We start from the raw sequence: 27,568 nt of genomic DNA on the forward strand, positions 1-27,568 counted from the left end.
CATCTGGAATCCTAACACCAATTGTGGAGTTAACACTAAGTGTGTATATTAAGTTGACCCTGTGTCTGATTAATCATTTGAACCCTTAACTCATGATTATCACGCGCCACTGGGAATTGGGCTTATTTTTTATTGTCTTTCATGTAGTGTACAAGAGTTCTACACAAATTGGTCTAAAGTGGGCCTTCAATGTAATCATTGTACTCTATTTTTAAAATACTGAATTGTGAGTTTTATTGGGTTGAAGAATTTGTTTTTAATAACTTGTAATTGTTGTGTTCTATTTTCCTTTGTTTCTAGGACTTACCTAAAAGTGTTCATTATAAAAAACTTTACACTGTTGGACTTGAAGTCCCTGATAATACTACTATTCTGCAGTTCAAAAAGTGCGTGAGAAAATTCCTTTGGGAAAATGCAGAAAATGGTAATTAGCAATGTTTGATAGAATCCAATGTTTTTACTTAATTGATAAAAATTATTTTAGTAAAAATTATTATAGATCACTTAAACGTGATACACATATTTTGCTCAAATACTTCAAGTTAAAAGGACATTATCAAAGATTTCCCCTGAGATTATAATGTGTGCATGCCCCTTATTTTAAGAAAACTTGTTTTATGGAAAGTAAAGCATACAGAAATGGTACGTTGAGAGATGAGTATTTGCTTTTCAAGTAGATCCCCTACAGCATTCCTTATATGCTGATACCCTGAGAACACATGAAAATGTAAGTCAGTATTTAAAAATTGACTTAGAAATAACTTTTCTTGAAAGACTGTATATCATAAAGTAAGGTACATCTTAGTCTTTTCGGTGTACAATTTGGCTTTATACAGCAAAGAAAGATAAAACTTAAAAACTTGTAAAAACCTCTTTAACTCCATGAATCTATGGGGGGGTGGGGGTCTTTCCTAAATAAATAGAGGTATATGTAAACATGTATTTATGAGGATGTCCATTGATGTGTTTATAATATTGAAAAGTTGGAAAGCTCCTAAAAGATCATTAACATGAAATTGGTTAAATAAATTTTGGCATGTACATACACATGGTATATACTAGGCAGATGTTAAAGCCCAAGTAAAAGAAGAATATTTAGTCATTTGGCAAAATGCTTGTGAGATATTTTTAAATGACAGTGTCATTATATAATTGTATTTATAAATGATGTGCAAACATATCCTACAGGATAAACATCACAGTTGTCCTTTTCCTGTATCTGCTTGTTACAGAAAGAATTACATGGGCTAAATAATTACAACAGATGCCAATTCTCCCCTACCTATCTGCAGGAATCTCCTGAAATAAGCAATTTTTTTTTACATCCAGAAATGTAAAAGGAACAAGAAACCCTTTTTTGGGGGGCGGGAGGTGAATGAATAGAAAGAAAAGGATGAAGGTACCTACCTAGTCTCCTGGCGTTAGGGAAGAAGAATTTCAAAAGACCAGGGCTACTTCTTGGGAAGTGACTTATTTCAGATGCATTGCTAATGGCTGCTCTTTAACCAGCTGTTCAGTAAGAGCCTGGGAAGTAGAATTGGTTTCCTGGTTTTAGGCTGATCAGAATGGTTACGATGTCAACCACAGCAGCCTTGTTCTGGACCCAGGGCTTCTCATTTTTACTCTGTCCCAGCAAATCAAAAAGAGCTTCATTAGCTTATTTTCTCCAAAGATTAGACAGAGGGGAGGGGGCACTAATTGCTGTTAGTTCAACTGTTTTTATTAGGGAGACAGATTGAATGAATCAGGACCCTGTTCTTACTGGTTTCTGCCGAGCAGCGTAAAGTTGTATTTTAGTCTGTGATACCAGAAAGTTTGTGATGCTTTAGACACTAGAACATTGATCTGATCTTAGGCTCTTAATTTTAAAAACCAAGTAGAGAAAAAAAAGTTTCCTGTATGGGCTGAAAAGATATACATCCCTTCTTTATCCTTATCGCCAAAGTTAGTCAGTGATAGATCTTTAAGAAATATTCTCTAAATTCCAGTGGAAATACTCAACTCTGGCTTAATGTACAGTCCTCATTCTCATCTCTTGCATGTTAGAAAAAAATACCTCCACAGTGTGGATGGGTGTTAGCATGGATTGATGGTTAAGGGTTTCAGCTAGGTTCTCAATGCTGCTTTGCCGTCTTCTCCCTATCCCTAGTCAGCTCACTCGTCTGCTTCCAAATCTTGCCTCTATGCCATACTCATTTTCCTCGTTCTCAGCAGTAATATAGCTTCCCACTTCTCAGCGAACATAGAGGACATCAAGTATGATGTCCCTTCCTCGCTTATCTTACTGTATTATATTTTCATAGTCTTCCTTCCCTTTGCTTTCTTAAGAAAAGCAAACTAATTCTCTACCTTTATTGGACATTCTCTCCAATCCTGCCTTCTGCAGGACATTTTTTCATTTATTCTCAGCTCTATAATATCAACATAAAAACATGCCCAGGCCTCCACTATCTTAAAATAATACCCTCTTCTTCATCTTGCAACCTGATTAAGTCTTTCACTCTGTTTCCCTTCCTTTACTGATTATGCTTTTAATTAAGAAGAGTTGTCTCTATTATTGTTTCCATTTCTTTTATTTCCATTCACTGAAGAGATTCTTACTTACCACTTTTAATCTGATTTCTACAACCCACTAATTGTAGTTCAGTTAGAAGCTCATAGAAATTCAAAGAATAGTTTTCCATCCCTACCTTGCTTGAATCTCTGTATGTTTAACTTCTGTTGTTCATTCCTTCCTTAAAAGTTTTTTCTTTTATATTGTTTTTCTTATTTTTCTTCTACTTATCTAAATGTTTTCTAGTCTTCTAGCTGTCTTGTTTTTCATTTGTTTGTTCCGTTCAAATCCATAATACCTAGTGTTTCTCGAGATTCTGTCCTACTTTTGTCAACTGCAAATCTGGGAAGATCCCAGTCTGGTTGAGGACATCAGATCTCATTGTCTTCCGAGCCCTCAGACTCTTTCCCTAAGCCCTTCAATGAAATGGTTTGATTTAAAAAAAAAAAATAGATTCTGTCCGAAGCTCTCTTTTCACTCAATTCACTTTGTCTCGTCTTCCTGTGGCTTAAACTTTAGGCACCCAAATCTATGTATCTAGCGCAGACCTTTGAACACTGAGCTCCATGTCCGTATTCAAAGACATCTAGTATCTTCACCAAGGGGTTCATCTGGCACCAATAAACTGAACATGTCAAAAACTGAACTCTCTCTTTTTTCTCCTATCCCTGTCTCCCCAGATCTACTCCCATCCTCTCTGATCTTAGTTATTACGATTATTATGATGGCCTCCTAAGTAGATTTCTTGCCTCTCCTCCCACCAATCTTTTCTCCAAACTTCCAATTTACGTTTCTAAAATGCACATCTTATCAGGTCACTTCCTTACTTAAAGTCCTTCAGTGGCATCCCATCTAATAAGCACCAGATTCCTTAAGTGACAGAGGATGTTTCATGGCTTGATCCTTGACCTCCTTTCTTAAAAATCTCGTAAGTCTGCTTTACATACACTTCACATGTCTGTTTCCCACACATTATACTCCTTGCCTTTACACATTCTATTACTGAAATGTTTTCCATCTTGTTCATGTGGTGACTCCATCATATTTCTGAAGATTATCTAAATGTTTCTTTCAAACATTCCCGCTGAAACCTCCTTTCCCCCAGTATGAAATTAAGGGTTCTCTCTTATATCCTCTGATAGCACCTCTGTGTGCATTTATTATGAGTCTTATGATAAATGCTTTGTTTACTTGTGTGTCTCCACCTACTGGACTCTGAACTCATTGAGTTGCTGGGCAGATTCAACTGGAATTCCCTCAGCCATCGTTGCTCAAATGAAAACCTCCCCCTTAATATTTTTATTATAAATCCATATAGGGATATTTGGGAAAAACACGCACATATCAGAAAAAAGTTTCTAAGTTTAATAGTGATCATTCTTTCACATATAAAAAGACTAAATTAGTTCTGTTATTTTCTAGAAAAATAAATTCTATTTTGTTCAAAATACAAAATAAGTGATGAAAACAGGTCTCTAAAATTCCTTACTATAAACCCATTCTAAATATGTTAACACAGAAATTTATGATATTTGAAAGCAATTTAAAGATCTGGAAATGTGAGTTGTAACTTTTCTGTCAGTTGAAAGTGTCCTAACAGACACTGAAATAATGCTTTCTGAACCTTCACACATGGTCCTATGGAGAGGTGGCAAATCAACTCTTGAGAAGGAGTAGTACTAGTGATTAGGAGGATAGAAAAGGTGAATGTAAGATAAATACGAGTGAAAGGGGAAAAAAAAAACCTAGAGCATGAATCTTACTGAAAAATTTCCTCAGAACAATAACCAGGAGATGAATATGCCTTTCAAAATGCACCTTCTATAGGGAAGTACTCAAATTTTAACCTCATGAGCAAGGAAACTCTTTAAGATAAGTCACCCCGGCCATGAATGAAAAGGTTCCTGGCCCATTCACAAAGGTCAACAGATTCATCTTTTAATTCTTCAGCTGTGGTAATAATGTACCTCAAAAGAGAAATGGTGTCATAGATATTTCTAGTAACCAGAAAGTATTAGTGCATTTGATTGAATGTAAAGGCAATTAAGATGAAAAAAGTAAGTTTTAAATAATTTTTTTCTGAATAATGTTTGAAGCATATTATTCATGAACATGATATAAACTTTGTCTTTCATTTGTCTAACTTAAAGAATTCATCTTTAAAACTGTAGAGTCAACAAAAAAAGCCTATTTCTTTCCTGAATCTTTGATAGTGTCCCTTTGACATATTAGATTTAAATACAATGACTAAGAATTCTATCAGTAGTAGATACTTTTATTGAAAATTATTGTAAGTTGTGTATAAAACATGCTTTTTATTGTACTATTCTTATTTTTTCATACTCTTTAATGTTTCTTTACATTTTATAGATAAACTCATTGGAGTTCATTGCACTAATGGAATTAACAGAACAGGATACCTTATATGTAGGTAAGAATGATATGGGTGGTAGAAGAAAATTTTAAAATTCAGCCTCACCTATTTTGTAAAATTGAAATGATATTTTTATTCAGGTACCTTATCGATGTGGAAGGCTGGGATCCAGATGCAGCAATTCAAGGTATTTTCGTAAAGTTCAACTAAAACCAAGGACCAATGTTATAAAAACATCTAGTGTCGTGTAAATGAATATGCAGCAAAATATAGATAATAATGCTTTTTTCTTTTTTAGTCTAAGTTATTTTGTTTTAGGGTTAGCGCATTTTCCACTTAATACATTTTATCTAGATTTTTACTATATCCCTTTACAAAAACAAACAAGAAAACTGTAAATTTTTAGAATCTTATCACTGCTGCTGTAATAAATCAGTTTGTTACATAATCTGCTAGTTGATTAGAGAAATCCAAGGATCTTGTCACATAATTTATCTCATTAATTTTATTTGATCAATATTAATTCTTCATTGATTGTTTTTAGCTTTTGGTGAGGCCCGTGGTCATCAAATAGATGGATGTGTATACTTAGCGGATCTCAAAACGCAACCCATGAGAAGGTAAATTTTAAACCCTATTGTGAGTCGTATCTTATCCAAGGATCTTATTACTTTAGTAAAATTTCTCTCTTATCCTTTGCAGGTTTCTTAAAGTATAACCTTTGTTACAACTCTCATTGTTAAATATAGAAACTAAAAAAGAATTAATTGATATATCATTAAGACAGTCTGATGGCCATAACTAATTTTTGTGTTCAATATATTCAGAAGTTTTGGAAAATTATCCTAAAGAATGTTAGTTACAAATCTTGCCATTGTATTTGTCAAAAATTCAGACTTTGTCATCTCCTAAATTTGGCCTCATGGTGCATGGCACAAATGATTTTAAACTGAAAACGTTTTAAATATACAGGTATTATCAGTCAGTCACCTTTATCATAGAAGAGGCCCTTGGGGTGCCTCTTCTAGAATGGTAGTTTCTGAATTTGGCAATACAGCAGAATCAGCCAGAGAATGTTATAAAAAGACAGATTCCTAGGCCCCACCATATGAGCTACTAATTTAATAGGTTTAGTATCAGGGGAGAGGAATCAGGAATTTGATTTTTGAAAGCTTTTCGGGATTGGGAACCAATGTGCTACACCATATAAATGATTAACCCTAATTCCTGGACTGCCATCAAGCTGAGTAAACTCAAAAATATCCCCTTAAATAAATAAATGGTTGACCTCCTTAATGCAGCTATCGATCATAATCTATGGTAATATTTTGAGATTGCCTTTTAGAAACAGCAGCATAGTGGATATTAAGCCACTATGTAAATAGTAAATAGATAAAAGATATAGTTACTTCTTAAAGTCTATACTGTTTCATGATACTAAGACTATGTATCATAGAGGAATTTTTCTTTGGTGGGAAAAATCTGTGTCCACGTTATTTAAAAACTACAGCAAGCAAGTTACTTGGATATAAATTTTAAAAAATGGGCTAGGATGCATCTCTAAGTGTTTAAACACTGCCTGGCACATTTTGGGCACCTGAAAAATATTTGCTGAATGGATGAATCTGTGAATTGATGACTGGTGCTGGAGCAAGGCATTCAACAATGGAATTTCGTATGGTGGAAAGTATGGGTCCTCAGAGAAGGTACATGGAAGAATGGAGTTAGGGAAATCTGATGTTCAGTGCTTGAATACCCCTGACCTTATTCCCACTCCCCCTTTATCTCTTCTATTAACCTTTCCTTATAGTGCCTGTTCCCTAAGCCCTTAATTTTTATGATCTCTTGGCCATTGGAGATAATGTTTACATCCTAACAGTTGAAAATCCTTTCAGATTTTACTTGACTGATGACCTTTTACCTCATGGTTCTTAAGCCTTATTTTTTCCACTAAAGCAAAACGGCAAAATATCTGTAGATTTTTCCAAAATGCAGTGTGCATATTTGCTTTTTTTCCCCCTTATTTTGTGCTTGTGTGTTTAAAAGCCTATGACCCTGTTTCTGATTGAATTTAAATTTTCTTACTGATATTTCTCCTCTAGTAATCTTGGAATGGATATCTGGGATTCTGATGAAGATGTAAATCCCCCACCTAATTCTATGGAAGAATCCAGGGATTGGCACCCAAATGAAGACTTTCATGGGTAAAAATAACACGATTTTAGATAAATATTTTATGAAAGTTAAGAAACAAATTCCTTAATGGTGGTAGAGTGGGGAAAAAACCCACAGAACTGGGAATCAGGAAATTTGCATTCAACTCTTAGCTCTGCCACTTATAAATTGTATGTAATCTAGAGCAAGTGACAACCTTTTCAGGCTACTGTTGTTTAATTTGTAAAATAAAGAAGTTGGACCAGATCAGTTAGCTTTTCTTATGTTCAGTTCTAAGGACATATAAAACTAGAGTTTCACGAGATACTAGTTTTATAAAACTAAAAAGGTTGGATTTTTTGGGGTGTTTTTTTAATCAATTAAGTTTTGGAAATGCACATATCACCATGAAATTAGCTTGACCCGTAGAATTCCTGAAGTAACAATTTATTAAATTTTATTTAACCCAGTATTTCCCCAACGTATTTGAGCACAGAACTCTCTTTTCCCCCCACAGAACAAGCATTAACATTATTCTCCAAACTATTTGGTAAATATTGAGCTAGATGATCTCTGTGATCCCTTCAGAATCTAAAATGCTATGATTCTAAGTGATAATTTGTGTTTATTCTATCAATATACCTGAAACTTAAATCAAAGGTGTCAAATGATACTAGAATTTCTTCTATTGACTTACACACACATGCGTATCACATATACATATATATACTAGAATTTTTTCTGACTTACACACATATATATATATGTATATACATATATCTTTATAAACTGATGAGACAATTTAAAAATTATCTTGAAACCTTTTTTCTCTATCTTTACAAAAAAAGTTTTTGTACTCCTCTCTACTGGCATTTTTCTCTAATCTAATCTCCGAATACACAGTATTGTTTCAAACCATGAGGAATATTTAGTATTTGTATTTAAAAAAACAACAACAAAAAAAACCAAATAGTATATAACTATTATTTTCAATAACTTGAGATTATCTACTATAAACTGAGTTAATACAAGTTAGAGTAGACATTCATGGGCTATTCCACTTTTTCTTCCAGCCTCAATCCTTACCTCAAAACATGAAGCATTTTGCCACCTGAACAGTTCTGATTTTTCACTCCCCCGGAGGAGGAATATTTAAGCAATGCTAGGCATTGTGTTAGACATTAGCAGGCATCACAGGCTATGCATAAAATATGTAAGGGGGTACACAGAGCTCTTCAGCTTACCATGGCCTTTATACCTGCTTTGACACAGTCTCATTCACTCATTTAATCTCTATGCCCATTCTTAGGAAGTATTTATCTTCACAATTCAAAATAACTATTTCGTTCCTGTTCCTTATGAATAAAATCCTTGTGAAAATCTCTCTTAGAAGTTAGTACCGGAAACTGTTGTTTTGTTTTTCAGACAATATGTAGGGCGGAGGTTATTGTTTATTTTTGTTTAGCTTGGCTTTTGTTTGCTTTTATGAAACAAAAGTTAGAAGTTTGCTTTTCTAACAAAGAAAAGTTTACTTTTATGAAACAAACAAGTTCTAAAGTTAGAACTTGTTGGCTAAGAAGCAAAGTGCTAACCTTATGGTCAATTGTAGTATCTTATCCTGGGTTTTTAATAAGTTATCTTTTTTCATTCAAAATGCTATGGCTATCTATTCCTCTTTTTAACTCTATTTCAAGTTGATGTGTTTTTTATGTTATAAAACAGTTTAGCGCAGTTCCTTAGAAAACTAAAAATGGATTTAACATATGATCCAGCAGTTGTACTCTTGTACATTTATCCCAGAAAAATAAAAACTTGTTCACACAGAAACCTGACATGAATGCTCAGCGCAACTTTATTTATAATAGTGAAAGACTGGAAGCAGCCCAAATTTTTGATATTTATTGAAATATTTACTGTAATATTTATATGAAATATTTTATAAGATCTATTAATCCTTTTTAGATGTAAAATTATATAAAAATCAACATGTTTTTATTTCTTCTGATACGAAGTTAATACAATAATCCAGCGTGCCATCAGCCGTATTTGTAAGGTTACTTCTTTAACCCATCAGATGAATTGTCTCAAAAGTTATCTGGTTATGTATGACACATTCCTTTAAATGAAAAGATGATGTGAAATGTGTTGTTCACCAGTTTTTAGGAAAAAGAAAAATTCTTTTTAACATTCAACACACTTTTGAAATTTACAAGTTGATAGTTGCAGGGGAGAGTTTTGGGTTCATAAGCAAACACAAAGGAGAAAAATGAAAATGACGCACAACCCAGTTTAGGGGACATCACAGTAAATTTATGTCCTGATGAGTAAAGGGAGATTTTGTTAATAGCCTAACATTTATTCTGTATTTGTTTTTTAAATACTAAGGATTTAAACCATTTTTTTGCCCCCACAGGTCTGGGAAAAGGTCAAGTCTTCTTAATGACCAGCACCCTCGAGATGATGGTGTGCTGATAAAAGATTACGATTATGTCGACGATGAACCCGTGCAGAGGCATGGGGATTTTTATAAACACCCGTATAGTGACAGCATGCCAGAAGAGAGACGCCTGAGAGATTGGGATTTTGATAACAAAGGGCCAGGACCAAGATGTTCATTTTTTGGTGACCACCAGTGTTATGATATCTCCCAAGAGGAAATAGATTACAAGTTACCTGGAACAAGACGAAGAGCATTTCATGATCACCAGCCTCACAGTGACTTCCATGAATCAGACGCTGGAGATGATTTTGATTTTGTTAGCAAAGTTTGTAGAAAAAGGAGACATTCTGTTCAGAATCATCAGGCCTATGATAATTTTTGTGAACAATTTCCATCTCAAGATTTTGATTTTGTTAATAGAAGTCAGGGACAAAAACAACGATCTTTCCATAACCGCCATGAGTACCAGGACCAGTTGCCTAGACGAGGTTTTAATTACCTCAGTAGAGGTGGTTTTCAAAGGCAAAAACCTTTCCATCGTCCCTATTCTCATGATGAAATGAATTTGGAAGATTTTGAGTATACTGATGAAGTATCAGAGCACACACTGGGACCTTTACATGACCATTCCAACAGTGATTTCTCAGAGAAAATGCCATTGAAAAGATGTGTTAATAGAGATTTTGAACAAAGACTACCATCCTTTCCAAAGTTTCAAAAACAAATGCAGTTAAGAGATTTTGATTTCAACAGTGGAACTGGACCAAAGCAAGTATCTTACTGTTACCCCCCACCTAGTGATCCACAAGAACAGATTCTGGTGGAAGACTTGGACTTTAAACAGGAAGCATCCTTACAGAAACCTACATCTTTTCAGGACCACACACTTCCTGATAACATAAATCCTGATTGGTATTTAGATGAGTCCTTTTGTAAGGAATTGTAGTTGAGTCCCACAAAACAGTCTTCTTTCAAATTAGGGTGTTTGTATAAACATTCAAAAATGGTATAAATTATCACCCAAAACTAAAATGCAGATTTGTTTTTGTATAGATTCAAGGTATAATCAAGATTTATTTTGATTGCTATGAATTAGAAATTTTCCTTTTAAGTTATTCCCCAGGATTGAAGTAAATACAACAAATTAGATTTAAATGGTTTAATTCTTGACCATAAGCTAGAAGTAAAAAATATCAGAAACAGCTTTTTCACAGAAATGCCACTATTTTTAGACAAGTATTTAAAAAAAAATATTCCTTTTAGATGTGCTACAAAATTATTTTTTACTATACACAACCTGTAGTCCTCTTCTCTGTCATTCAGCACTTTCTCCTCTGTGCCGTTAGATAGATGGGAACATCAGGAGAGCACTGGCCCCAGTGAGACTAAAGTACAAAGCAAGGAGAAGGGTGAAGCATGATATCCTGAAGGGAAAGAACAAGACCAGGAAGAAAGGATACTTTAAAGGGCGGGGGGGGAGGGGATAAAAAGAAGCCAGGGAAAGGCAGCAGTGAATAAAAAATAAGACCATAGAACAGAGAAGGCTTGAGAAAGAAGATAAAGACTTATATAATGAGAGAAAGTTATGTGCCTTCCTCCCAATTTACAATGTTTTTTCCAGTTATATAGTCTTATCCTACACATATACCTGGATCGATGTGAACTCTCACCTAAACCTAATATGGCCTGTCTTAGTTTTCTTTGGAAGCTATACTTTTTTCTCTACTAACTTTTCTACCAGCATCTAATCCATCTTCCTTACTTTGTTCACTTCACAGGAAATATGGCACTGATAATCACAGAAGCAGAAATCAGAGGTAAATATTGATTTAGCTGTGAAACGAGCTTTTTGAAACCTATCCCTAATTGTTACCATTGACGTGTAAACATGTTAAAAGACAAGTGTTTCCTGAATTCACGTGTGTTCAGGGTTTACATACAGCTTCTGCAGGTCCTGGGCACAATCTTTTGAAAGGACTGCCACTTTCCCCTATGGTTTGGGGTTGTAAAACTGGTTAATCAGTTCATCTGCACGCGTTTCCAATGGCTAACGGTTGGTACCAATTAAGCCAGAAATTTAAGTTTCATTTCCTGTATGATAACTTAGCTCCATTCATGATTATGAGTCTACATCCTGACCCCAGCTCACTGTCTTCCACTGCACAAGATAAAAGACAAGGTTGGTCAGTAAAAATCTCTCACTTCCCTGAGGACAACCTCTCTATTACTGATGCTGGTCTGTGTTACGAGGATTATAGTATTCAAAAGAGAGCATATAAAAGAAAAAGCCTTTTATTGGCTTCCTTTTTCTCCCATCTTGACACTCAGTACCACTTGTGGGGTAAAAGTTACAAGTAGCCTATGCAAAATAAGTTTCAGTATAAAAGGATATTACATACTGATTTGTATTACAGTACTCAGAAATCAGATTGGAGTTTTTGTTTCAAATTAGTTTTTTTACTTCCCTAACGTCTTCAGCTACTGTAGACAGGGTTCAAACGGTTCAAAGGTAGTCTGGTCAATTGGAGAGACCCAAAGGAAAAGTTTAGATAAACCAAAATTGACCTTGGTTTGTGGTGGGGAGGGGGAAGGCAGGTGACAGCCAAGGCAGGTGATAGCCAAGGCAGGATTCCTCCTGCTCTCTTCCTTTTAACTTACCCACAACTGACAAGCCTCAGAACACAGCATATTAGCAATTTGGATAAGAAGGGATTGTATAGCAGGAAAACAAATAGAGTTCTTCATAGACACTATCGAACATTTACATTAAAACTCTGCTAGAGTTGTCTCACAAATGTATAGTTTAGTAGATGTTTATTAAAAGAGGTTTTAGGTTTAAACGTATTAAAAACAAAAATTTTTTAAATTTTGAAAAAACAACTTTAAAATAGGTGATTTGTTAGCCTGCTTCAGCTTCTCCGTTGCAAAGAACTTTTCTAGAAGAGATTGTAACATAAGCCATCGATTTACTGCTACACCAAAGTCATTCTGCTCCTCTCTTTAACTTCATCATCTAAAAGGGAATAGGTACATATAGCTGCTGTGGTCCTAATTCTCCCAGCAGGATGAAGAGGGGCCCATCAAATGTATCCCTCCTTCCATGCAAAGTGCATTCTTCTATACCATTAAGGACCATAAGCATCTGTTTACTTTTACCATGTTGCATCATGCAAGGGTTCTGCCTAACTTCATCATTTGACCATTGCTAAAACCACATTTACTTCTTTTGCACATTGCCCTCCATAAAGTTTGAATCCTGTTCCATCTGTGACTATAATTAACACTTGTTTCTGTAAGATTGACAAAATGATGATAATTGATGAAGTAATGGGCACATGGATGTGTATTCTATTCTACTTGTGTTGGTGTTTGAAAATTCTAATAATAAAAAAGTTAAAAATAAATTGTTTCTGTTATATTATTAGACTGGTCCATCCAGAAGATAGTCGAAGAATAATACATCCTTCAGATGAATTTAACTACAGGAGACAGAGCAGATTCACAGCGTATTCTTCACGGGGACTTTCATCTTCATGTGTATTCCAAGAAGATGGTTCAGTTGACTATTATAGAGGTAAAAATTCAAGAGATAGGGAACAGCACAAAAGGTCATATTTTTAAGCTACTGATTACAGTTATGGTATGCCTATAGCTTGCAGAGCTGAAGAGAACATTATGATTTACCATCAAGAAAAACGGCAATTGGTGCTGAGTAGTTCGCTTTAAAAACTGCCCACCATTTATCTACATTTTGACTATAAAATATAAGTATCAAAATTGTCTTGTATTATTTTTGAATCCAGATTTTCCAAAGGTCTTTCATCAGGCACGTTGGCCTGAATAACAGGCATCTCTGCCTTCACAAAAAAAGGCAACAGAACCTGAGAAAGTGAAATTCAGAGCCGGGATCTTAAAAGCTTGTTTAAGAATAATGTTAAACTCATATATAATAAATAATAGCAAGAATGTTATAGCATCTGTAACTGTTTAAAAAAAAAATACCCCTCGAGAAGGACAGAGGATTGTTGTGTGTGTCCTTGTAGCTTTGAATGTATTTTTAGACCTGTGCTGTCCAATTCGGTAGCTACTAGTCACGTGTGACTATTGAGCACTTGAAATGTAGCTAGTCCTGATTAAGATGTGCTGTAACATCTCATTCATGATTTTTATATTAACTACATGTTGAAATGTTAATTTTTTAGATATAGTCACTTTATGAAACTCTCCTTAGTTACTCCGTTTGATTGTACCATATTTTTCTTACAGAGGTCTTGACTGATACAAAATTAAAATGAAGTATACTTTTTCAAAACTTAACATTGTATTATTTCTTATTATGGTGAAGCTTTTATATTTCTTTCTTTCTCTCTCTCTCTCTCACACACACACACACCCTAATTAAGTTGAATTATTTTGGTTTCCATATATGGGAGAGCTTTCCCTTGACTTCACCTCCCCCTTGCCATGCATCCACCCAACTGGCAGTCCCCAGATCCAGAGATGGAGAGCCTGGGGCAAGGTCAGAGTCATACATCACCATTCCAGCCTGTGCAACAGTTAACTCTTACAGCAATCCTTAAAGGAAGGAGGTACAGGGCCTCTTCATATTTTCGTGACAAGGTCACAGCTGAAAAATATTCCATGGAATAAGCAAATAGAGCCCACACTTGTATGATGGATGGCATCAACACTTTCAGATCTGGTTCCTGGCAAGTGACAGTAAAAAGGCATGCCACTCTACACTAATGTAGCTCTCCTCACTAAAGTAAACCCTGGGACACTAAGATAAGGCATGGCTTTAAAACTCAATAGCATCTTTGTGGTACAATTGCTTAGCATAACTGAAAAGTTTGTGGTTTCTGCCAGCCAGGAATGGTCTTGTTTCTAGCCAGTTTCTTGGTGATAAAAATATTCTGGAATTAGATTGTGGTTATGGTTGCACAACACTGTGAATGCACTAAATGCCACTGAATTGTACATGTTAAAGTGGTGAATTTTATGTTATATGTATTTTACTACAATAAAAACAAAACCCCAATAAATGCAGTGGAGGATGCATTTTCCCAAACCTGCGTTGTAACTATATTTTTCTTCCTGACATGTATACACCTACCATGTAGTACGCCGTGATATCTGAGTGTCTATATGTACATCAGCTTTTAAAAAAAATCTCTGCTCTGGGCATTCCACTCAGTAGCATTTTGGTGTCACCTAGGACTATGTGACTCATCCATAGCCCCATCATGAGTTGGACTAAGTACTGTATTACTGCACAAGCACATAAATTCCTCGAGTCTTTGGCCCTCGCACATATTTGCCTAGTATAGAGTATTCTCCCATGCAGAGAGCAGGCTGGAAATGGGATGTGTGTCTGCCCTCTCCAAAGGCATTGTATGGCTTTCTTAATAAATGGGAAACGAGAAAGTGTCTGTAAGAGTACAGCTGAGATTCAGATTCTTTTAACCAGTGTAACTTCTCAGACTCAGGACTCTGTTCTTCTGGACAAAGCCAGTATTGTTCTTTTATAAAGCAAAGATCATGAAATATGGCAGGTTTTTAAGACCTACACAAACACAGCATACAAAAGAGAAAGGGGGAGTTGGGAAAGACTCTAGAAAGAGACAACGTCCACCGGGAAGTCCTGGAGGCAGAAGGTGGTGAATACCTCCCAAGGAAAGGTGTCAGCAAAGCCAAGGAATCTTCATACTGGTCAAGATTGGCCTTGGTGAGCAAGGAAGGATGACCTGTGGAGGAAAGGGCTCCCTGGGCAAGTTTTTTTCTCACTCCAGCCAGCAGATTTCAGCTGCTCCTGCTATACCATATCTTTCCAGAAATATGAAGGCTTGCGAAAGATAAATAGGCCTGTGAGGGCCGCTGCGACCAGGATCAGCGAGAAGAGGACCATGAGGAAGATATAGGTGGCGTGGGAGAGAGGTGCGGACAGCGGCTGCTCCGCTGGGATCATGTTGGTCAGGTTCAGCATGTAGCCCAAAGTCCATCCCACGTCACTGCTCCGGATCTGCAAACAGTGGGGAAAGTTTGTTGTTTCTGGTCGGAGGCTTCCATGAGCGTTCTAGCAACCCCGTCCACCACACGGATCCACCAGGAGGTGGAGAGCATCACACTCAGTTCTTTACCTGGATCACTTCTACCTTCTAAACGGGGAAGTTGATTGTGGGGAAAATGAACAGGAATCAGTGATTAAGGAGAGTTTGGAGCCTTATTACTATATTCCCAAAATTCAGAGGAATGTGATGATAGACTGCCCAATTCTCCGGCCTAGAATTTAAATAGGCCTTTGGAGATTTGCATTCCTCTTGTTTCTGTGACTGTGGGGGAGGGGAGGGGAGGAGGGTGGTGGGGAGTGACAGGAAGCAGGCAAAGGCTAAGAGAATGATTGTCCCTGGCCTTTTACGGCTATGTTGGGGTCAGGAATCTCATCCATGTAAAACTAGGACTTTTTTATGATTCAACTAGGGGAAAACTGGAGAATAATCCCAGCAAGTTAATCTCACTTTATAAAAGTTGGAAGACTGTGCATATGCATGAAAAAGGATTCTTATTAAAGGATAAAACATGCTCTGACCCTTTCTTGTTCGCAGGAATATATTCCAGCTGCCTCAAAACTTATTGGAATATAGGTGGTCTATGAATAATAATTTTGAAAATGTTTTTATTACATGAGTTGTATGCATGGTTGTGGTAGAAAAGGTAGAAAGTACAGATAATTCTAAAAAAGGAAATAAAAACCATCTATACTTCACCACTCAGAAGTTGCTATTATCATTTCGTGACATCCTTTCAGTCGTCTCTGTGATGTTTTCTTACAAAAAAATTGAATTAAATTTTATGTAGAATCACTTAACAGTACCTTGTAAACATCATCCCATGTCTCTTAAAGGATTTCTGTAACATCATCCCTGGCATGAACTGCCTTATGTTCATTTTCACTCACTTTATCCTATTAGTTATAAATACTAGAATGGAGTTAATTGGATAAAATGAAGTGCATATTTTAAGACCTATCGCATATTTATTGCCAATACAATCGCCCCTGAGGTGCTAATTTACATTCCAGCCAATCGCAGTGGTGGAAATGTTCCTTTCCCCTAACCCCTTACCAATATTGGGAATTAATAGCTTGTAAAAAGCCCACTTCCCTTTATGGGGGTAGGAACCTTAGCTGTGTGTCAAGGAAGGCTCCAGAGTTAAGAGTTATCACCTAGGGTTTAGAAATACTGGATCATTCCTTGGAGTTCAGAGAATACAGATCACTCATAAACTTGATACAGATGTATCCTTCAAACAGACAAAATAAACTAATGGAATGGAAGGAAGACTGGGGTATTAAAACAAGGAAAAGATTTGTGTGTGAATCAGCAAGATCAGCCTTGAAAAGAGTGTAATAAAACTGGTATCCTCAAGGCTGCTACATCTCCCTCTGCCTCAAGGTTTTGTTTTGCGTGAAATAACCATATTTAATAAAGGGGGTAATTGTTTTTGCCATTAGTGAGAATGGGCTTAAAAGGTAGAGAACGCGGCTCTTGATATTTTTCAAGTATGAGTTGCCCGTGAGGCACGCAGCCCATGTAAATGTTTCTCTGTGCCTGCAGGTGGCGCTATGGTAAAGCACAGCAGTGAGGTTGCTTCCTTAAGATTCCCACTAGGCTGGCTTTTAAGCAAAGACCCCTATTCACAGCCACTCATGCTTTGCTTCACACTGAGCTTTCAGATTGGTCAACCTTGAAGCTACAACCAACAAAGCCTTCACCCTTTATAAGAAACCATGATCACCCTTTCCAGATTCATGGGATTCATGGCCTTTGGGATTCTGAATGCTTAAGTCAGTGCACAAAATCACTGTGGCTACTAAAATACTGTTATATTACTTTAATATCTCATGTTTTGTTTTACAACGAATTCGTCACTGTTATGTTACCAGAAAGGAGAGTCTAAGCGTGCAGGTAGCTCTCCTTAGATAGGATATCCACAACTGGCTGGTAGACAAACCCAGGAGGGTTTGACACAAAATGGTAGCTTAGGTTAGAGGTGAAGTGGTAGAAAGGACATCAGACCAAAACTTAAACCAGATTGACTCCTACCTCTTTCAAGCTCAAAGCTGCTTCTTTCATCCATCCAACCCCTCCCCCAACCCAACAAGTACCCAAATTACCTTGCCCATGAAATGAATATTCTTCCAGGACTCAGGTGTGAAGTGATAACCCCTCTGAAGGAGAGAGATAATGTATGCTCCGGAAAAGCAGTATTCACTCAGGTACTTCTCCTTCACTTCACCAAAATGTATCTTCAGCTGGAAGTGAAGTGAAGGACGTGTCATACTTGCACAACAAGCACCTCTCTGTAACTTCTTTTTCAGTTGGTCAAAAGGGGAAAGCCCCAGCTCACATAGACCTGAGAGCTGGCCTCCCCAGAGGGCTCTGGGGATGGTGCACTCCTTCAGTGGGTGCAGGGGTGTATAGTTTAGGGTCTGTTTGAGGAACTTTTCCTCCTCAGGGTACCATGAGATATATTAATAAGTACTACAATAAAAAAGGCATTTCTGTTGTCCAGAAGGTCAGAAACACGGAATTTTAGTATAACTTTTCATCCTTTGTGAAACTTGAGTTTCACAATCAGATTGGCATGTTACAGGTGTGAAAAATCTTGCATGACAAATCCATTAATTTTGTTTCATCACTTTTCTACATGCTCTTGACCAGAGCCTTTGGTTCAGAGTCTCTAACCATCTCAAGGAAACGGTGTCATAAAAAGCCACTCAGTTTCATCTCTGGACTAGCAGCATCGGCATCTCCTAGCAGCTTGTTAGTTCTCACCCAGAACTACCAATGCAGAATGAGATCACATATACAGTGAAGTTTGAGAAACAGCTCTGGAACACAGTTTAGGAAGCATTTCACTCAGGAGTACTGAAATTTCCAACATCTCACCTGTCCTCTGTCCTTACCTAACCGTTTTTTTTTTTGGTGTTTTTTTTTTTTTTTTTTTGGCATCATGCAAGGGGGTCTTGAGTCCTTAATGTGTTTACTTACCCTACTGCTAAATGAAGATGTTAAGGGCTGCTTGCAGCCCTTGCCTTTACCTCTCCTAGCTGTTGGAAATATATATGCTCAGATGCCCACAGCTTGCTCTGCTCCTCTCCTGCCCTCAATTAGAGGGCAACAGGCCATGACATCTGTAATTTAGCCCAGAGTTCTTCCTGTTGCCCCATTCCTCAGTCCTTGAGATAGACAGTCCCTCCTAGACAACCTAGGCAGAGAGAGAACTAATTCCAGGGGTACCAAAAACAAAAATGTATTCACATGACTTGTATTCATCTTTTGTTATTGGTGTATATTGAGAATTACAATTTTAATACAGTTTTTTCCTTTCTTAAAATGTGTGTACATTTTTTTGGCACCCTCTGTATTTGTTAAGCATATAGCATGTACTAGGAATTACGCTAGATATTTTATATGTAGGACCTCCTGGCTGCCTGCCCACCCCAGTTTTGCCCAGATTTCTCTCCCCTCACAAGGAACATCCCATCTCTAAACCCTAACTGCTAGCTAGAGTGTTTCTCACTTGGCTCCTGCCAGCCCTCAGTCTCTGGAATGCTAAGTCCACACCTAGCCTGCCTTGTCCTGCTCTGATAGAATTCTCTGAATGACCCAGCTTGGAACCTGTCTTTTGATCACAGCCCTTGAAATTAATCTTTGATCAACTCCTCTGCATATGACGTTCTCCTGAGAACTTGGTGTAACATCAATTGACTTTGTCCAGGTCCCTACCCTTTTCTTTTGATAACTGCCTCTGCTTTTTCTTTGTGGAAAGACTTGTTCTCCCATTTGATGTAGTCTTGGCAGGCTTGTCAAACAAAAAAACTATGGGATACAGAATTCCAAGAATCCACTGCTACAAGCCTATAGGTTCTTGAAGGCTGGCCTATCTGTTGGGGGGATGCCATTTTGGCCCAGTTTCTCTGAATTCTTCAACATTCCTATCCCTCTTCTTCTGGGAAGCTGTACATTGGCTATACAGTCTAACCTGCTGAGGGTTAATTATGATAGCAGCCAACAATATAGAAACCAAAGGCATCTACCTGGTTTATCAGTCCAGAATTGATCATTTTTTTCAATCATAGTTGACATGCAATATTATATTAGTTTCAGGTGTACACAGTGATTAGACATTTATGTAACTTATAAAGTGATCACCCCGATAAATCTAATACCCACCTGACACCATACGTAGTTATTACAATATTACTAACTATATTCTCTATGCTGTCCTTTACACCCCGTGACTATTTTATAACTACCAATTTGTATTTCTTAACCCCTTCACCTTTTTCACCTCGGAATTTCTCATGTTAATGCTTGTGGATTCGGTACTATGTGCTCTCCCAGTGGGGCCATGGTTCGCCCTCCTGTACATTTTATTTCCCCTGCCAAAGCAGGGACGGGCAGCATAATTATAGTATGTATAAAGCATCTGCCCTCTTTTCAGCACATAATATAATTAAAAGTCATTAGTTCTCTGTCTGCCAACGGTGTCTAGGAGGGACATTCCCCAAAAGTCATACTGGGGTAGCAGTCTTTCCTCATGTTGAGGTTGTCAGGAAAAGAAGAATCACCCTATAACGGAACTTGACAAAACTATGCTTTCCATACAGATGGACAATGCAGTTGAAAAAACTGAATACTGGGTCATAACACCCATCTCAACATTCTAGCTGTGGGTGAGAGTCTGGGTCCAACCTGCAGCTCCCCCCCAGACGCCCCCACACACATACACACTTCCTCCTTCCCCATACCTCCCCCTCCAAATGTTTCAGAATTTCTCCCAAATGCAGGCCTTTCTGAGCTTCCAGGGCCTCTGAGCAATTCCTCATGTGATGTATCTGAGCATACCTACAGGTCTGCATACTGTAAGATTCCCAACCTAATGTATTCTGATGAAATAAAAAAGTAGATGAGGGGAAAGGAAGGAAAATCCGACAGCTTTCACTCTGAACAAGAAGTAATTTTTTTTTCCCAAAGAGCAGCCTGAATCTACTTCCTCAGAAGCCACACGTAGGCCTGATCTCAAGTTCCCTTTACTCCAAGATGCCCATCTTCCTCCACAGATCATCACCAACTGCAAAATCCCTCCTGTAAGTGTCTTGTAAACTGTAGTGCTGAAGTATAGTTGAGTGGCTCTTTCCGAAAGCCCTGACTACCATTCCTTCATGTGTTAGACAAAATACTTCAGGAGAATTCCAAACCTCCAGGCCCTTGCACAACCTTCCTTCCCCCCTTTATCAGTGCCAATGAGAACAGCATCCATTTTTAATTAATAGCATTTTTTCAGAATGAAAGCACCATTCACTTTTGCAACTGTGTCAACTTAAAACAGCTGCTGTTTTGAACTATCTCTAGATGATCTGTCTTTTTTAACCAGAGTAGACCTCATACCTCTCTGCTTCCTGGAAAACTTTCATCAAATAGCACCAGATCTTGAATGACTCAGTGCCTCAGACAAGAAAAAATTTGTGCTCCAAATTTATGAATAAGTAGGAGGTATCTTAGACCTGGGCAGTAGAGAAAGGGTCTTACCGCAATGGTGTCTGTGGCAGATTCTGTGCATTGCCCATCTCCCTTGCTAATAAAACTCTGATTTGGGGGTTTGGAGAGGGGAGAGGGCAACAATGTGCCCAGTTCCAGGAAGCAGCTCATGATGGATCTGAAGCTCTGAGCCTGCACCCTGCTTTCCGAGCCAGTCCTAGCCAATGAGATATAAGAGAAACTGCTGAGGTGTTTCAGGAATAGTTTTCACTTTCCTGTGAAAAGAAACAGATGTATCTGGCTTTACCCTTCTTCTGACCTAGAACATGGCTGTGATCCCTGAAGCTAGATCTTGTGTCCATGAGGAAACTGGCATAACAACAGAACTGAAGAAGTAACAGCTGACATAGAGTCAAGCTACTGACTCCATGCCAACAGCTGCCTACTGCCAGACTTCGTATTAGATAAGAAAAATAAGACCCTTTTTGCTTAAGCCATTGTATGCTAAGTTATAAGGAATGCCGATGAACTCATTCCTAACTGAGCGCCCCATTTGGGTTTCTCTAACATGTGCTGGATGTTGATCAAATTAGCGCAACTTGAAGGGCAGACTCACATCCTCCGTGCTGTCAAGGGCACACAGCAACAGTAACAGCTGCTATTTCTAGTCACTTACCTCTTCCCAAGACCGAGAGCAGAACTCTTGCACTACGTCAATCACCTTTTCCTGAGAGGGGGGTTCCTCTGACGTAAGGTTTAAAAACTTCATCACATAGTAATAAGCTGAAAATGCCTGCAAGGGAAAAATGCAGTTTTGCACTGTGTCCAACACAAGAGAGACACTGACTCACTTTCCAGAAGGCCGTACCCCTCATGAAGGTGACTGGAAATCTCTGTTGAGTAAGTTAATGGGATTTTTGATACTTCAGATCCTGGAAGAGGAGTCACTTTGCTGCTGATGTGCATTTTTGAACTGCTGGTAGCTATTATAGTTTTCTCTATAATTTTAATGAGAGAGTCAGGAGACATGGGAGAAAGTAAGATGGGGAAAAGAGGAGAGGAAGAGGTTACAAAAATCCCATCTTTAAAAACTATTCTATGTGAATTTTTAATAAATAAAAACTGAAAAATTCTATATAAAGGTATTAAGTTATCTCTGAATGGCAATTATAAGGTGTTTTTTTGTACTGCTTTCTTTTTTTCTTTTGAAGGTTTTTATTAAAAATACAGCTAACATATAATAATATTATATTAGTGTCAGAGGTACACCATAGTTACTCAACATTTATATACCTAAGGCAGTGATCACCATGATAAGTCCAGCAACCATCTGACACCGTACTATGCTATCACAATATTATTGACTATATTCCCTATGCTGTACATCACATCCCCATGACTTACTTGCTCTGCTTGCACATGAGTTGGGTTAGGCGGGGTCCCAGCTGAGTCAGCAGGACAGAGCAGCGGAGCTCAGCAGGCCAATTAGATTCATATTTGGCCTGTGGGGGCGGGCTTAACATAGGAAAGATGGCGCCCAACTGCCGGCTGCACGGGAGAACCTCTCACTAGGAAAATGCCACTGTCCAACAGTCCTCCGCCTGAAGCCACACTCCTCAGTCTGGCCCCAGTATATCTCCAAGGCCCCCTGAGTCACTGTCCCTCTGCTGGAGCCCAAGGTGAGTGTCTGTGAGTGAGTGAGCTATTTAATAAGAGGACGTCTGGGTTTCCCGCAGCCTTCCATCCCACCGGAACGGTTGGAATCCCCTCTGTTTTTCACAGTCACATATTGTGGGGTCTCCTTTTTCTGGCACCAGTACTCCAGACTGGGGAGCCTGGTGTGGGGCTGGGGTTTCTCGCTCCTCCGGGGGGAACTTTCGTGGCCGAGGTGTGTATCTTGATTCTCAACCATCACAGGAAGGTTTGGGGGCTGTTCCGTACCTCCACCCCTCCGACCAGTCTCATTGTGGCTTCCTTATATTTTTAGTTATAGGACTTCTGTTTGGCTAGACTTCAAATGGTTCTCCAGGTTGATTGTTCTATAATTCAGTTGTAATTTTAATGTGTTCATGGAAGGACACAGGCATAGTGTTTATCTACTCTGCCATCTTGGATCTGTCCTGTGTGCAAACACTTTTTAGTTTGATGTTCCAATTGTCTATTTTTGCTTTTGTTGGTTTGGGCTTTGGTGTCATATCCATGAAATCATTGCTAAGACTAATGTCATGAAGCTTTTCCCCTGTTTTCTTCTAGGAATTTTATAGTTTATAGTTTCAGTCCATTTTGAGCTGATTTTTGTGTATGGTGTAAGATATAAGTCCAATTTCATTTTTTTACATGTGGATATAGATATACAGTTTTCCCAATACCATTTATTGAAGAGACTATCCTTTCGTCATTATGTATTTTTGGCACCCTTGTCAAAAGTTAGTTGATCACATATGTGTGGATTTATTTCTGGGCTTTCTATTCTGATCCATTGGTCTATGCAGTCTGTCTTTATGCCAATACCATACTGTTTTAATTACTATTGCGTAATATATTTTGAAATCAGGAAGTGTACTTCCAGCTTTGTTCTTTTCTCAAGGTTGTTTTGGCTCTTCAGGGTCTTTTGTGATCCTGAATTTTATAATTGTATTTTCTATTTTAGTAAAAAATGCCACTGGCATTTTGATGGGGATTGCATTGAATTTGTAGATAACTTTTGGTAGTATGGACATTTTAACAACACTAAGTCTTCCATGAACACTGGATGTTTTTCTATTTATCTTCTTTAATTTCTTTCATCTATATTTTGTAGTTTTTGGTGTACAAGTATTTCACCTCCTTGGTTTATTACTAAGAATTTTATTCTTTTTTATGTTATTGTAAATGGGATTGTTTCCTAATTTCTTTTTCAGATGTTGTTAATGTATAGAAATGTTAATGTATAGTCTGTTGTTAATGTATAGAAATGCAGTTGATTTTTGTATATTGATTTTGTATCCTGCAATTTCATGGAATTCATTTATTAGTTCTAACAGGTTTATTTTGTGTGTGTGAAGTCTTTAGGGTTTTCTTTATATAAGATCATGTCACCTGCACATAGGCAATTTTAGTTTTACCTTTATGATGTGTTGCCTTTTATTTCTTTTTTTTTGCCTATTTGCTCTGGGGTGGACTTCCAGTAATATGTTGAGTGGAAGTGGTAAGAGTGGGTATCTTTGCCTTGTTCCTGATCTTAAAGGAAAATCTTTCAGTTTTCACCACCGAGTATGATGTTAGCTGTGTGTTTTTCATATGTGGCTTGTATTGTGTTGAGGTAATTTCTTTCTATTCCTAGTTTGTTGAGAGTTTTTATCATAAAAGAGTGTTGAATGTTGTCAAATTCTTTTTCTGTATCTGTTGAAATGATCTGATGTTTAGCCTTCATTCTATTAATATGGTGTATCACATTAATTGATTTTTGTATGTTGAATCACTATTGCATTCCATGGAAAAATCCCACTTAGTTATGATATATGATCCTTTTAATGTGCTGTTGAATTCAGTTTGCTATTATTTTCTTGAGGACTTTGGTTGTTCAAAAGTGTGTTGTTTAATTTCCACATATTTGTGAATTTTCCAGTTTCCTCCTGCTATTGGTTTCTAGTTTCATTCCATTGTGGTTAGAAAAAAATACCTGATATGATTTCAGTCTTCTTGAATTTGTTAAGACTTGTTTTGTGACTTAATATGTGACTATCTTAGATGTGCCCTTGAGAAAAATGTATATTCTGATGCTGTTAGGTTGAATGTTCTGTATTTGTCTGTTAGATCAATTTGTCTATAGAATTGTTCAAATCTGCTGTTTCATTCTTGATTTTCTGTCTGGTTGTTCTATCCATTATTTAAAGTGAGGTATTGAACTCTCCCGCTGTTATTGTATTGCTGTTTATTTCTCCTAGCAGTTCTGTCAATGTTTGCTTTAAATATTCAGGTGCTCTGATTTAGGGTGCACATATATTTTATAATTGTTGTATTTTCCTGGTGAATTGACCCTTTATCATTATATAATGTCCTTCTTAGTTTCTTACGACAATTACTTAAAGTCTGTTTTGTATGATGTAAGTATAGCCACTTTTGCTTTCTTTTGATTGGTTGCTATTTGCATAGAATATCTTTTCCTATATCTTCACTTTTGGCCTATGTGTGTCCTTAAATCTAAAGTGAGTTTCTTATAGATAGCATATAGTTGGATCTTGTAGACAACATAGAGTTGAATCTTTAAACTTTTTGTAATTAGTTTTTTATAATCAGCATTATTAATTTTTATAATAAATATTTCCTTAAATTGTTATAGTTAAAAAGACTGTCTGAAATTAGTCCTAGAGCTCATTCTACCTGCAAAAGGCTTGATGAGTTAAGCACCTAGAGATTCTCTTGCTTTGCTAAGGTGTCACATTTGCTTTTTAAATAAGTAAAAATTATTTTTAAAAAGGAGGAGGAGGAGGAACAAACAGACAATTTTACTAAAAGTAGGTAAATTTAGCAAAATATTAAGCCTTCAATGTGATACATAGCAATCAAGTCAGCAGGGCCTCCTAGTCCATGCCACCGCCTCCCCCAAACCTTTGCATGCTATCGGCTCTCGAAAATTTTTGCCTGACATTCAGAAGCTTCCCATTAGCATCTCATAGTCCTGCTCTTACTCATTTTTCAAAATATGCAAGTTGCCCTCTTCATTTCTTTTCCTTCAAAATAGGTAACCCGTGTTTATTGTGTAGAGTTTAATTATTACAAGTTCAAAACGAAGGTCTCTCCTTAATTTAACCATCCCCTAGAGAAAAACACTTAAGGATGTACTGTTTAGTAGCTTCAGCAAATATATACAAAGGTCAGACAATGAAGTTTGCGAACTTTCCACCATGTGCTTACCACTGTGTAAGTGCACGGTAGAAAGTTTGCCAACTGTGTATGTAAAATATTAAAATTTATTTTTACCTGAATGTGATCATACTAGATACAATGTTTTTTATAATCCTGCTTTGTTTCACTTGATTATAATACATCACAGGGCAAGTTCCTACCTTAATTTAAATGACTATAAAAGGTTACTATGTATGGATTTATCATAATTTATTTAAATAATCCCATACTCATGAGTTTTTAGGCTTTCTAATTTTTCACTGTTATAAATATGCCATAATGTACTTGCATTTTTGTACCTTTGCCTTGGGATAATTTTTTAGGATAAAATGTTTGATCAGAAGATAAACATATTTTACAAGTGGAAATATCCACTAAAAAGACATGAAAAAATGTTCAAAATAGCCCCTAATTGCAAACAACTCAAATATCCATTAACTACAGAACGACTAGATAAACTTCAGTGTATTCACGCAAAGGAATACTACATGGCAATGAAAGAATAAACTACTGTTCCATGCAACAACATCTCAGGTAAATCTCAGACAATACTGAGTGAATGAAGTCAGGAAAAAAAGTACACACTGGTTTCAAGAATTGGCAACACTGATCTAGGTGACAGATGTTAGAGTAGTGGTTGTCTTTGGAGGGGGGATTAGCAACTGGGAAAGTGTACAAGGGAGCCTTTTAGGGTGTTGGGAAGTTCTATATCTTCATGTAGATGATGGGTCCATAGGTGTATCCCTTAACAACTATCAAGCTCTGACAAGGCTTCTGAAACTGTACTCATTAAAACCACCAGTAAGCTCCTAACTGCCAAAATCAATAGCCCGATTTTTTCATACCACCTCTTCTTTGACTTTTCACAGCATGTCATTCATTCATTCATTCATTCATGCAACAAATATTTACTGAATACCAACTGTTCTAAGCAGTGATCAAAACAGATGAAAATCCCTGCCCTTTTGGGGAAGGCAGCAGAACTCCAACAAATAACATGGTATGATGGATGGTACCAAGGGCTATAAAAATAAAGCCTTTTGTTACATATCCCACATATATAGAGCCTTTATGCACATTAGAGAAGCCCGCAAAGAAGGCATAGTTCATTTATAATTTCTTCCAGACCAGATGCAGTTTATTTCAGGGGTCATTTTTATCATTGAGAACTGTTGCCTGGTAATGTAACTGACATTCCACCTTTATCAGGTTACCAGGGAAACAAATCCAGAAAATTAACCTAGAGCCAAATTTATCCATAAAGGAAGAAAAAGGGTTTGTTAAATCATTTACCAAAGATCAAATCAAAAACATATTGAAAGTGCTTTGGAAAAAAGATTCAGTTAAGCATTTATAGTCATAGAAGGAACAGGAATTACAGTCTCAAGATTCTGCCTCCAAACTAACCACTTGATACGTTCCCCTACCCCGCATTCTAACTTGATTACTCATTTTAACTTGCTTTACTAATTTGTATTATCAGATCTGAGGGGGGCTCTGCCCTGGGAGGAAGCATTTTAGAGACAGGAGTACAATTGCAGGGTCGGTTGTCTCTGGCATATGTCTCTGTATTTGCTTCCCATACTTCAAAATAGACTTGACCTCTGACACTTGTG

At 37.2% G+C, this 27,568-nt stretch overlaps 2 protein-coding genes across 2 annotated transcripts in view; one reads left to right on the plus strand and one right to left on the minus strand.

The window, feature by feature from the left end:
- LOC117035961 (uncharacterized) overlaps window positions 1-14,952 on the plus strand; it is a 38,469-nt gene extending 23,517 nt beyond the window's left edge. Inside the window, exons 4-11 of the mRNA XM_033130348.1 lie at window positions 301-424; window positions 4,925-4,985; window positions 5,069-5,115; window positions 5,473-5,548; window positions 7,031-7,132; window positions 9,496-10,290; window positions 11,301-11,339; window positions 12,948-14,952. Of these exons, the coding sequence (XP_032986239.1) occupies window positions 301-424; window positions 4,925-4,985; window positions 5,069-5,115; window positions 5,473-5,548; window positions 7,031-7,132; window positions 9,496-10,290; window positions 11,301-11,339; window positions 12,948-13,143 (1,440 nt within the window). The 3' untranslated portion in view covers window positions 13,144-14,952. The remainder of the gene's footprint in view (window positions 1-300; window positions 425-4,924; window positions 4,986-5,068; window positions 5,116-5,472; window positions 5,549-7,030; window positions 7,133-9,495; window positions 10,291-11,300; window positions 11,340-12,947) is intronic.
- Window positions 14,953-15,092: 140 nt separating this feature from the next.
- The window catches only part of ENTPD1 (ectonucleoside triphosphate diphosphohydrolase 1), a 92,804-nt gene continuing 80,328 nt past the window's right edge, over window positions 15,093-27,568 (minus strand). The window contains exons 8-10 of the mRNA XM_033130349.1: window positions 21,742-21,858; window positions 17,696-17,833; window positions 15,093-15,541 (exon numbers count right to left, since the gene is read on the minus strand). Coding sequence (XP_032986240.1) covers window positions 15,335-15,541; window positions 17,696-17,833; window positions 21,742-21,858 — 462 coding nt within the window. The 3' untranslated portion in view covers window positions 15,093-15,334. The remainder of the gene's footprint in view (window positions 15,542-17,695; window positions 17,834-21,741; window positions 21,859-27,568) is intronic.

This window comes from Rhinolophus ferrumequinum, chromosome 16, assembly GCF_004115265.2.
Source record: "Rhinolophus ferrumequinum isolate MPI-CBG mRhiFer1 chromosome 16, mRhiFer1_v1.p, whole genome shotgun sequence".
Taxonomy (NCBI): Eukaryota; Metazoa; Chordata; class Mammalia; order Chiroptera; family Rhinolophidae; genus Rhinolophus; species Rhinolophus ferrumequinum.